Raw genomic sequence first — 12894 nt, 5'->3', positions numbered from 1 at the left:
CGCTTCATCTCGTCAAGAGGACGTTTTAGCATCTCACATCATAAGAAGGGCGAGTATAGTACAGCAAGATATTCTGAGTGACAGAAAGGCCACATTACATAGCTTGTATTAGAGTATGTTGTTATAATTGTTTTACTTTTAGTTATTTTTAGTTATCTCTTCCGTGCCTCATTTATAAATTCAACTTTATCATAGGTGTGTATGTATAGGAAAAAACAGAGTACGTACAGGATTCAGTTCTCTCTGCAGTTTTAGGCATCCACTGGGGGCCTTGGAACATATGCCCCGCAGATAGGGGGGAGGCTGCTATACCTAAAAATTATTGTATTCTATGTACAAGAAAGCACAGAATCAGAATTACTGGAATCTTAGATATAAGATTCCAGATTGGAAGGAATCTTAGATATAACTAGCCATTTTTCTCAGATTCTCATAGTTCCGTAGTGTTGATTTAAATTTTGATTATAATTTCATGTAAATGTACTACTTGGTGGCAATTCCAAATAAACATAAACTCAACTCTGGGCACTGAAAAACGCTTTTAGACTATCATTAAAATATGATTCAAATTTTAAAAATTCACTAAACTGTTGCCCTCTGAGACCCCTAGGTTTCCTGGTTCAATAAACACTGACTTAGTACAAGTTCATTCAGGGATTATCAAAAGGAATCCTATCTTCCCTCCCATTACCTCAGACACATTGGAAATCCAGTCTTTTCTTCTGATCCATTATCCCTGGAGCTCTAATTCCACAGTCTTCTACACATCCCTTCATCTGGCACAATAATCCCCCCCATTCCTCCCCCCAAAACTCCCTAATATCAACCTCTTCTTCAGAATGTTCTACCTGTTGGCCTTACCTAAAATATGGCTTCTTCTGGACCATTTCCTCTACATTCTTGTTACAGAAGGCTTTTTTTTTTTTCTACCACCCCATGTACTACAGGGCCCTCCTTGCTCCCCAGTGCCACATTTAAACAATCATTCTACTTCCCTTGTTTTGCAAAAGTCTTACAGGCTGGTACCGGTCTACCGTGATGGCTGTTGTCACCTCTTCTGGCTCAGTCTCCCTTTCCCTCTCAGCTGCTGTCATTAGTCTTGCTAACTTCATATCCATGTGGGCACAGGCAATCCACCTAACACTCTGACCTCTCAGTGACTTTGCCTCCTCACAGAGACCCTTTCCTTCATTCTGCTTCTGCCATACATCACTTCCAAGGTTATATCTTGAATCACTTCACCACTGGAAATTGCACCACTTCCAAAATCACACACACAAACAATGCATTTCTCCAACTACTTCTTCAGGAATCCCCAGAGTAACCATCCTGTGGCCTTAGTGAGAGGCCTCAAAAGTCCACTGACCTGTCAACATTTCTCCTTCTCCATCAGCCCCGTCCTACCTCCACATCTCACCTTTTCCATCTTAGAGTCCACAGTTTATTATTACAATCACCCTTGCAAATATTACCCCCTCCCTAGGCTTTCTCGCTCTGTATTGCACCCACTTGGTCGGCAAAAACCAACCCTGGTAAACCCAATCACCTTCCCTTCTCCTCCATGTTTGTACCCACACAAGTGAGTGATGATGGAGAAAAATTATACATACTGTGCAGATTGGTGTCACCTATATTCTGAATCCCCGTCATCAGAACAGCAGTCAACAATGACGAGCAATCCTGTAAAGTTTGTCTAGTGTGTTCTCTCTCCCATTGGTTGTAACTGCTGTTTGGTACACTTTTCTTGATTTTCTCCTCAGAATACCCACTTGACCCTCTTCACCTGAATTACCTCCCTTTCCTTACTTCTTGCTCTTCAAGCTCTGGACATCATGCTCTTATAAGGAGGCTTTCCCATTCTTCCAGCCTCTTGGGCTGAGTGAAAAGCCCTTGTTTCCATCATAGATTTTCTCATGTGTTGCTACTGTTGTACAAGTACTAGCACCTAAGTTCCTGCACAGCAGAGTATGACTTTCTTTTCTGTTTCCCAGCATCGGGCAGAATACCCGGCACACAGAAGATATTCAGTAAGTGTCCACTGAATGGACAGAGGTTTGGCAAAAAGAGAGAGAAGGCATCGAGGCAGTTCGTTTCTTTGGTAAAGGGTGATTACTATTAGCTGAACAACAGAAGCATTAATTGCTTGCCTCTATTTTTCAAAATCATGCTCTGTATAAAGCACAGAATCAGATACTTTTTAAAGAATAATACCTTCAAAAGTTCTACATATCTCAAGAGAGTTTGCCCGTCTTCAAAAGCAAAATTAGTTTTAATTTACATAAATGAAAATAAAAAAGAGCTTGTGTACACCCACAGTCTCCTATTTTAAAAAATGGGTGGTTCTTCCATAAACAACAAATAAAACATGAATGGGCCGTCACTGCAACAAAGCCTAGAACAACAGTTACAGAGAGTGCCTAGCGGGATGCTGGTGAGGCATTTCGCGTGCGAGCATTTGTGTGCTGTGATCAGTACTACTAGTTTAAGCCCCCTGAAAGGTATGGAAGCAGCTTCTTACACAGAAGACTTTATGTGATAGGAATTTACTTGTACCAGAAGACTAGTACTAGTTACTTGACCCGCTTATTTAAATCCACATATTTGGGGCGCCTGGGTGGCGCAGTCGGTTAAGCGTCCGGCTTCAGCCAGGTCACGATCTCACGGTCCGTGAGTTTGAGCCCCGCGTCGGGCTCTGGGCTGATGGCTCAGAGCCTGGAACCTGTTTCCGATTCTGTGTCTCCCTCTCTCTCTGCCCCTCCCTCGTTCATGCTCTGTCTCTCTCTGTCCCAAAAATAAAATAAAAAAACGTTGAAAAAAAAATTAAAAAAAAAAATAAATCCACATATTTATCTATATGGCTGTAAGCAGGAAATTGGTAAGGTACCACATCCGATGAAAACGTCACTCTCCTCACAATAAACTCATGAGATGAAATGTTTATATACTGTAGTTGGGTTAAAAATTTTAAAGTATAATGATACCTATGAAAGTTTTATTTAAGCTAATTTAAATAGTTCAGATTTTTTAAAGTGGGCCAACAAGAAAACTTGGTAAAATACAGAAATTAAAAACAAAATAAAAACAGTGATTAAAATTTTACTATATGCATTTCTCTTTTTTATCTTTGCATTTTTACAAAGTTGAGATCATGTTGTATATAAAATTTGTCATGCTTTTTTTTTTTTAATTAAAAATTTTTTTGTTTATTTTTGAGAGACAGAGAGAGCACGAGCAGGGGAGGGGCAGAGACAGAGCGAGATACAGAATCCGAAGCAGGCTCCAGGCTGTGGGATGTCAGCACAGAGCCCAATGTGGGGCTCAAACTCACGAACCGTGAGCTCATGACCTGAGCCAAAGCCAAGACGCTTAACCAACTGAGCCACCCAGGCGCCCCATGTCCTGCTTTTTTCAATTAACATTATAGTTTTTCCTTACATCACTAACAACTCTTTTGCAGTTGTATAACATTTCCCCCCCTTAATTATAATGTTGATAGTATATATAATATCTCCCAATGAAGGATGTCTATTTGTGTGTGGGAGGGGGGCCTTCCAAGACACAGCCCAAGACAGAGGAGTATTCTGGCTACCTGGGCACTGACATCACCTGGTAAAGATGTAGCCTCGTTGATGCACAGCTTAGATCCAGAAAGTTTAATTTGTCAATATACCCTTCAGTGGAAGCATGAAGCACAAAAATAAAAGTGTAATATGAACCCCAAATAGACACAGAACATAATGCCACACAAATTTCAGCCTCTTGGATCTGTAAGCCCGATCTTTTGTAGACAGTGTCACCAGCAGTCCTGCCTTCCTGGCAAGAACTTTGTGAGCCAAGCAAAGTTGGATGAAGATATGATACATCTGTTCTTGCTCTATATCGCCACTTCCAAAACCCCTTTGTATCCTTGGCTAAATAAAACAGAAACTCACAATGAGTGGGGAGAGGTCTCTCACTAATAATCAGTGGTCCTGGGGACAGGCTGCCATATTTTCTACATGTTTTTCACAATAACAAATAACCCTGTGTCATTACATCATTAGCATAACTCAATGATTCCTTAAATGACAATCCTAAAAGTAAAGTAACTGATTCCAAAATATGATCACTAAGATACTGACTTACCCACTTAGATGCTTATTTATTTTTCTGACTTGGACAGTTGTTTATTTTTTTAAAATATTTATTTATTTTGGGGAGAGCACAGTGGAGGAGGGGCAGACACAGGGGGACAGAGGATCTGAAGCAGGCTCTGCATTGACAGGCTGACAGCAGTGAGCCTGATGTGGGGCTCGAACTCATGAACTGTGATATCATGACCTGAGCTAAAGTCGGACACTCAGCACTCAACCGGCTCGAGGTTAAGCCCCGTGTCGGGCTCTATGCTGACAATCTCAGAGCCTGTAGCCTGCTTCAGACTCTGTGTCTCCCTCTCACTCTTCCCCTACCCTGCTCACACTCTGTCTCTCTCTCAAAAATAAACATAAAAAAAAAAAAAGAATCCTGGCTTTTATATTCAAATCAGATAGAAAACCTGAATGTTTTCAAATTATGAAATGAAAAACAATAGTTTAAACATTTTTTAAAATTTTTTTTACTATAATTTTTCTTAGATCAATAAGTACTTTTTTAAAAAATGTTTTTAACATTTATTCATTTTTGAGAGACAGAGTATGAGTGAGAGAGGGGCAGAGAAAGAGGGAGACACAGAACCCAAAGCAGGCCCCAAGCTCTGAGCTGTCAGCACACAGCCTGAAGTGGGGCTCGAACTCACAGAGTGGGAGATCATGACCTGAGCTGAAGTCAGACGTCCAACCGGCTGAGCCACCCAGGCGCCCCAATAAGTACTTTCTAATTCCTGCTAAATATGGTATTAGCTAGATAAAAGTGAGTTTACCAACTTCAAATTCAATGGGTTTGTTACCATAAATTTGAGCAAAATGTCTAAATATTATTTTTTAATGTAGTTATTATAACAGTAGATGTTAAAAACAGCAAAAAAATTAATTCTTCATTTCATATTAAAATTCTTTCATCTGGATATTTTTCAATCACATGTTTTAGTCAGAATATTCATATGGTAATCAAAATTATTTCTTAAATTCCCCCCTATGCTGCACAATACTTAAAGTCCTCAAGTGACATAATGTGGTATTCCACATGAAATCAGCTCTCTGTTGATCTGAAGGATATGCTATACCTGTGCATATATTAACCTATGGATTTTGGCTGACTTCTTCTAATTGTGTGGTGATAGATGACATTACTAGAGTCAGAAATGATAAACCAATTTTATCTCAAGTGCCAACACCTTCCTGGAATGTTATGGATCAGAAGTCATCTTCAGGCTCAGTGGAAAAGGGTGCTGTGATCAATAAAATGTGTGTGGAAGATGTGTAACTCGTATTTGCTATCTCTTAAGGAACCCTAGAAAGCATCTTCTTACAACCAGATTGTGGAAACTAGAAAAGGAAAAATTTAGAAGTCAAGACATTTCCTTCCCACTTTTCTTCTATCCAGAGATTGAAGTTTGGGAAGAGGACAGAAGCTCTGGGAAGTAAAATGCTCACTGACTAAGTTTTCTGGCCAATACCCTAAGAATACTTGAGTGATTATCACTTGATAAGAGAAGAAACCTACGTTCAGAGGATCATAAGACCATGCCTAGAGACTTGACAATTTAAATCTGAGTGGAGAGAATCAGAAAAAAATGTGCAGATAAATTGAGATGTCATTACATATGACATTAAGAAAAATTTAAAGACAATAATGGAAGAGGGCCCAAGTAATTCACAAGAGAAAACAGCTGAGACAAGGCCTGGAAAGAATATTTACAGCGACAGATGCACAACAGTGCAGGTAACAATAAGTGCAGTATTATCACAGGGGAGTAAATGACCTCATAGGAACTACCAAAACTTGTGTCAGAGACTTATGAGTGCAACATATTAAATATTTTTTAAGTTTATTTATTTATTTTGAGAGAGAGAGTGAGGGAGGAGCAGAGACAGAAGAAGAGAGAGAGAATCTCAAGTAGGCTCCACACTGTCAGTCCGGAGCCCTATGTGGGGCTCGAACTCACAAACTATAAGATTATGACCTGAGCCAAAATCAAGAGTCAGATGCTTGACTGACTGAGCCACCCAGGCGCCCCATGAGTTCAACATATTGATGTAAAGAGACAGAAGGAGAGAGAAAATACAGCATTTTGTGTATTTATATGGAAACTTACAAACATGCATGAAGGAATACTATACAAAGAGCAGAACGTGATGTATGTAATCAGACTGTTGCCTGACCGTATGAAATGAATTATCGTATGATGTCTCATGGCACACATCACAAGAGGAATACAGATAAAGTCTAACAGTGAAGAGGAGACCAACCTTTCAAAAAATTTTTTAATGTTTACTCATTTTTGAGAGATGGAGAGAAACAGAGCATGAGCGGGGGAGGGGCAGAGAGAGAGGGAGACACAGAATCCAAAGCAGGCTCCAGGCTTCAAGTTGTCAGCACAGAGCTCAACGCAGGGCTGGAACCCACAGACCGTGAGATCATGACCTAAGCTGAAGTTGGACGCTTAACCGACTGAGCCACCCAGGTGCCCCAAGGATACCAACTATTCAAACAGTGCCTCCCTCAGTTTGAATTTTCTGTCATTCCCAAAGGAAATAGTCCAGAGTCAGAAACTAGGATCAAAGAGAGAGGTGAAGTGACTCATTCCAACACAGAATTCTATACCCAGATAAACATTCTACCCAGAGTGAGGGAAAATAAAGGCATTTTTAGACATGCAGTAGCTCATAAATTTTACTTCCCATGTAACACTTTCCCTGGAAACTACAAGAGAATGTGCTCCACCAAGATAAGCGAGTGAACCAAGAATAGGGAAGAAACAGGATCCAGGAAACTGAAGTTCCAACTCAAGAAAGAGGAAAAGGGAATTCCTGAGATGTTGGGGAAGGATGGTAGCTATGCCGCCACTCCTGACAACCGTAGAGACTAACACAGTGGGTTAAAAGATGGCAGGACTCTGGCTGGAGAGGGGAAATTTCAGATGATCTGATACAACTGCCTAGATGAAAATTATACTGAATGTCTGTTGGGGATTGTGGAAAGAATTAGCAATAGATATCCAGGGAGCCAGCTTCCAGGATGGTTCCAAATGATCCCCACTTCCTGGTATTCCCACCCATGTGAGGTCCCTCACACTGTACCAGAGTTGGGTCTTTGTGACCAATAGCATATGGCAGAAGTGATGGCATGTCACTTCCAAGATTAGGTTATTAAAGACTGCAGTTTCTGTCCTGGGTACCCTTTCTCTTTTGGATTTCTGGCTTTGGGGAAAGCAAACTGCCATGTTGTAAGCAGCCCTATGGAGGGGCCTCTATGGTGAAGAACTGAAGCCTGGTCAACAGTCAGCAATGAACTGAGGCCTCTTGCCAACAGCCACGTCAGTAAGCGAAACTGCTTCTCCAGTTTAGCTGAGCTGTGAGATGACTTTCGTCCCAGATGACATCTTGACTACAACTTCATGAAAGACCGGGAGCCAGAACCACATAACTGAGCTGCTCTCAGATTCCTGACCCTCACAAACTAGGTGGGATGATGTTTGCTGTTTTAAAAGCTGCCAAGTTTTAGAGTAATTTATTCCATAGCAACAAATAACTAATGGATATAAAAACTAAGGTACATATAAGAGCTAAACAAATAAAAAAACAAGGCATTTTGAAACTTTTGGAAGAAGTTACTCAAGGTAAAGAAAGTAATCCACTGAATATTGATTCAGCCCAAAATTATAATAGGAATTATACTGCAGACCAGGGCTGGAGGTGAGCGTTTAAAAGAGACAGACCTATGGGCTCTGTGCTGACAGCGTGGAGCCTGCTTGGGATGCTCTCACTCTCTCTCTGCCCCTCCCCCACTTGAGCTGTCTCTCAAAATAAATACATAAGCTTTTATAAACAAACAAACAAACAAACAAACAAAGGAGACAGAAACAGGGGCACCTGGCTGGCTCAGTCAACAAAGATTGCAACTCTTGATCTCGGGATTGTAAATTTGAGCCCCATGCTGGGTGTAGAGATTACTTAAAAATAAAAAAGTCTTAAAAAAAAAAAAAAAGAGAGATAGAACTAAATACTCTTCTACTATTATCAAAAATTCAACAGATAATGTCTAACATTTTAAATCTAAAAATAGCCCATCAGTGATTTCAGACATTCAGAGGTAAATTATAGAAAAAAAGTAAAAGATATTAAAGAGGCTGCTTTAAGGAGAGGCTCTGAACAATGTGGAGAAGTTTACGGCTTTATGCGCCTTTTGATTATCTTTGAGCTTATAAACCTCATCTGTGAATCATTTTAATAAAAATAATTAAAAATAAAACCAGACTGTAACAAAGGGCCCAATCTAAGAAAATTAAGGACAAAACAATGTAAATGAAAAAGGCTTACAGACCTCAAGCTCAACCTTAGTGAACAGGGTTACGTGATTACTAGGATTTTTCTATGCAATAATAGGAGCACAGCGTCTGGAAAAAGAGAAGGTGGCACACCTAGTCTACTGCAGTTAAGCAAAACCTCACAAACTCTGTTCCCTCCTGACAATGACACAGTAGAATAATTCCAGGTGAGAGTTAATTAAAATCATGACAGAGAATCTATGACTGATATGGAATCCATAACACAGAAGGCATGAGCGAAAGAAATGAAGATACGAAAGCTGAAACAGACTCAGGGAAACAAAATGGTTGTCTATAATTATTCGGAGGGCAATTTAAAAATACTTAAAGATGTAACAAGTAGAAGAGAAATCAGACTTTTACAGGTCAGAGTTAAGACCAAGAATTAGGTTCTTGGAATTAGAAATACCAACTATTCGGACACTTTTACAGGTCAGAAATGGGAACACTGGATGTTCCAATAAAACACAGGTTTTCCAGTAACTAGGAATTAACAAAATGAAACCAGCCTGCTTTGTGAAAGATAACTCCCCCATTTCTAGAGATAGTCGAACTATATAACCACTCTTTATAGTGGCTCTTAACCTTTTTGAAGTGCTAGAACGCTGGGAGAATCTAATTTCCCATAAAAATGCACTGATACACAATCACACACAATTCTGGATACATTTCTAGAGAGTTCCCTGGCCCCAAGAAGTACCCCCATGGGCCCCAGAGTGAGAATCCCCACTGTAGAAGACTAGGGCAGTGCCAGGTTTCCTTCGGTTTCTATGACTCTGGTTAAGATTAAATGTATCATATTCTACATGGTTCATGTTTTTGTTATCTATATGCCTGTTTCAGTTGTACAAGTTACCAGAACTATTGGTCATCAGATTAGTGTTTATGGTGCCTCTGAGTAGTCGAATTAGAATCAAGCGCTCCTTCCTCTGGGCTGCTATGGCTCATGCGGGAGCATACCACTTGACAAGAAATGCTGAGGCTAGATGTTAGTCCCCACTCACCTATGAGCAGGGCCCCCTCTCCAGGGAGGGCACAGCCAGCAGGTAACCAGCAGGCCAGAGACTGGCCATCTGGTTAAAGAGTTGAAGTATCCAAACGTTTACCAAAGTATTAAAATAAATTTTACCACTGGTTGCTAAATCAGCATAATACTTGAGGGGGGAAAAAAAGGAGGAAAAAATGCATTACCCCATTTTTACTGCCAATGAAGAAAACAGATTTTTCTCCAATTTCAACTCCATCACCTTCACCTCCACTGCTTCCCCGTTTTTCCACTTCTGCTTTTGCAATTTCCCAGAGAGTTTCACTATGAGAGGCAGAAAAAGAAAATTCAGACAATCAAAGAGACTCTTTTCCAATTTCTGTTTCATGCTCAGAGAAATTTTAGTTTAGTTAAATTTATAGAGCAAATCAACAGCATTTTCTTGGGGGACAATAAGCTGATAGAACCTCTGAGGATTAGTCATTTTCCTTGCACTGGTTCATATCAGCTGAAAATAATAAGCCACGTCTTTGCCACTAGGATTTGAGGCTGCCTTAGTTTGGGGCTTCCAGCCGAGGTCGAAAGCTGTGTATGTTAGCTTCTCAGACATGATGAAGGTACACAGAATTTTGGAAATTTACAACTTGAAAACCACCAACATCTAGGAAAATGGGGAGCCCAATTATCTTTGCTTTCTGAGATATTTCTTGTGTTTTTTGTTTTTTTAATTTGTTAATGTGCTAGTAGAGGAAGGGAGGAGAGAGACACAGAATCCAAAGCAGGCTCCAGGCTCTGAGCTGTCAGCCCAGAGCCCGATGCGGGGCTTGAACTCACAAACTGTGAGATCATGACCTGAGCCGAAATCAGGCACTTAGCCGCTTAGCCATCTGAGCCACCCAGGTGCCCCTCTTTTTTGCTTTTTAAATTATATTTCTGGCTCAAGATTCCCTGTTTTAATATATAAAATGTAATGAAAGAAAAAAAATCACCTAAAATCACATTTTGAAAATAATCCTTCCATTCATCTCTCTATAAACATATGTAATTTTTCACAGATTATACCTTTTATTAAAACGAAAATGAAAAATGGAGTCTTGAACTAAAAAAAAAAAAAAAAGAGAGACGAGATCTAATTGTTCTAAGCCAGAATTTGCTGCTTTCTACATGGCAAATTACCCAACCTCTCTGGACCCTTCATTCCTTTAATTAATTCAACAATTATTTATTGAGCACCTAATATAGGCAAGCTTTTGTGCTTTTCTCCAGGCTTATTTCTGTTTCTTCATCTCTAAACTGCCAATTAAAGAAAAATACCAACCTTATAAGATGGTCACGATTGATTGTCAAAATGTGATAATTCATTTTGGGCTTGACCTATATATAGTCATTGAAAATTACTGGGAGCTCCTAATTATTATTCAAGAAACAGAGATGAAGAAAGGGGCTATACAAGACCAATAAAGGTGTCCCTAATTATTTGCACCAAATGCGTGCATTTCTTTCACAGGTGAATCCCCAGGAACTCAGCCCAGGCTTGTCTGCTCTTCATTTACACACCTTTCTTTTTCTTAACATTTTTAAAAAGTTTATTTATTTAAGAGAGAGAGAGAGAGAATCCCAAGCAAACTCCGCACTGTTAGCACAGAGCCCAATAACAATGGGCCCTATCCCAGGAACTGAGAGCTCCTGACCTCAGCAGAAACCAAGAGTCAGACGATTAACCAACTGAGCCACCTGGCGCGGGTATACACCATTCTTTCAAACTGACGATCTGCTTTCCAAATTCCCAGCAGAGAGGAGAGCAGGTGGTGCAGCCACCAGTCATGCCACTGGTGGAAATCTGTAACTATAACCATAACTTCATAACTGCAACCAATTATACCCCCATGGGAAGTAGGCTGACAATTTTTTACATTAAGGTTCATTAAACTCAACAGAGATCAGGCCATGATCCACAAGGTGAGAAAAACAGATTTGCCCTGCTCTGTGATGGACTCCAGAACCCCTCTCTCCCTGACGTCCTTCTAAGTTGTTCAGAGAGGGTTTAGGCGTGATCTTGAAAGCAGGAAATTAAAACTGACATCACAGAACTGAAGAGCTAAAATGTATTTTCCAGGCCCCCTTTAAACGTCATCTTACGCTTTTCACACAGCTTTCTCAAGTTTCCCTCACTTATTGTTGTCCTGAACCCCTGCAACCAGGAGAGGAGTCAGGGACATCTCCGAGAAGGAGGCTTTGTGGTCTAATTCACCGCCTGAACCCCTGCATCTAGAACATTCCTTGGCCTGCAAAAAATTTTTACCAAGTGAATGGTTGGAGTTGAACTTTCAAAATCTTTTATACCTGGAGACCTTTTCTACCTGCTTGTGGCCGAACCCACATGTTCAAGGGTAGTTCCTACGGATTCCTGACCATCCAGACAGAGGTTGCATGCAGAACAGACCCACAATTGTTTTCCACAGGCAGCTCCCGCCCGGGTTCCTCCCCCTAAATATGCCCGCAGCTGCCCTCCCTCTCCTGCCCCTTCCTGGCTGGGTGGGAAAGAAGAGAAAGCTAGGCTATCGAGGGAAACGTAAGCCGGGAGCAAGCACGTCTGCGGGGATACCTGGGCATCCTGGGTCGACCACCCCGGTGTCGTAAACTCGGCGTTGGGACCCGCCTAAAATAAGGAGGCCAGTGATCTCCCAGGCGGGCGGGACTGTGCGGATTCTGGGGTTGCCATGGGAGCGACGTCGCAGGCTGGGTTACGTGAACACGAGGGGCATCATGGGAAATGTAGTTCTAGGCGTTGCTCTTCAAGTCTTGCTGACGAAGGCTACGATGTGAGAGAACGAGGTGACGCGTCTGACAAACCTGGGACCTAAAAGCCCTGGGTTGGAAATGTTCTTTTACTTAAAACATATTCCACTGAGTACCGGACTATATGCCAGAGATCTCTGCTCTCTCTCTTCAGTTACTTTTCCATCTCCAATAGCAGTGCTTTGGGAATGGAGGGTGAATCAAATTCCTGAGCTGTTTTCTAGCGATTTACTAGAGGCAAAGAATATTTGTGATATTAACATTTTCCAACGTTCTGTTTAGTTGTTTCAGGTTTTATGCAATAGCACATCATTTATTAATAAGATAATAAAGCAAATGCATCTCCACTATACTTCATTTACTTTACCTCTAAATCAATAACAAATATTGAGTTATTACTATATGCAAGGCTCTGTGCTACACAGAGTAAGGAATGAAGTGATGAGTAAGACAAGATCCCAACTCTTGAGAAAGATGTACACAACTAAATATAATAACCCAAAGGAAACCAGTGATATAAGCTATTGTAGAGAGGTACAAAAAATTACATAAGAATAAGTAATTATGGGGGCGCCTGGGTGACGCAGTCGGTTAAGCGTCCGACTTCAGCCAGGTCACGATCTCGCGGTCTGTGAGTTCGAGCCCC

At 40.9% G+C, this 12894-nt stretch overlaps 1 protein-coding gene across 3 annotated transcripts in view; it reads right to left on the bottom strand.

Moving 5' to 3' along the window:
• DYNC2LI1 (dynein cytoplasmic 2 light intermediate chain 1) overlaps positions 1 to 12164 on the bottom strand; it is a 56046-nt gene extending 43882 nt beyond the window's left edge. For all 3 annotated transcript variants that reach the window (XR_007150782.1, XM_047852058.1, XM_047852056.1), the window contains exons 1-2: positions 12055 to 12164; positions 9656 to 9773 (exon numbers count right to left, since the gene is read on the bottom strand). Coding sequence is in view for 2 of the 3 variants with exons in the window: in XM_047852058.1 (XP_047708014.1) it covers positions 9656 to 9773; positions 12055 to 12062 (126 nt within the window). In the remaining variant the exon portion in view is untranslated. The remainder of the gene's footprint in view (positions 1 to 9655; positions 9774 to 12054) is intronic.
• Between the last annotated feature and the right edge of the window lie 730 nt (positions 12165 to 12894).

Source organism: Prionailurus viverrinus, chromosome A3 (assembly GCF_022837055.1).
Source record: "Prionailurus viverrinus isolate Anna chromosome A3, UM_Priviv_1.0, whole genome shotgun sequence".
Classification (NCBI taxonomy): Eukaryota; Metazoa; Chordata; class Mammalia; order Carnivora; family Felidae; genus Prionailurus; species Prionailurus viverrinus.
Note: the sequence above shows the minus strand (reverse complement) of the source record. Positions and strands in the feature narration are given on the sequence as shown.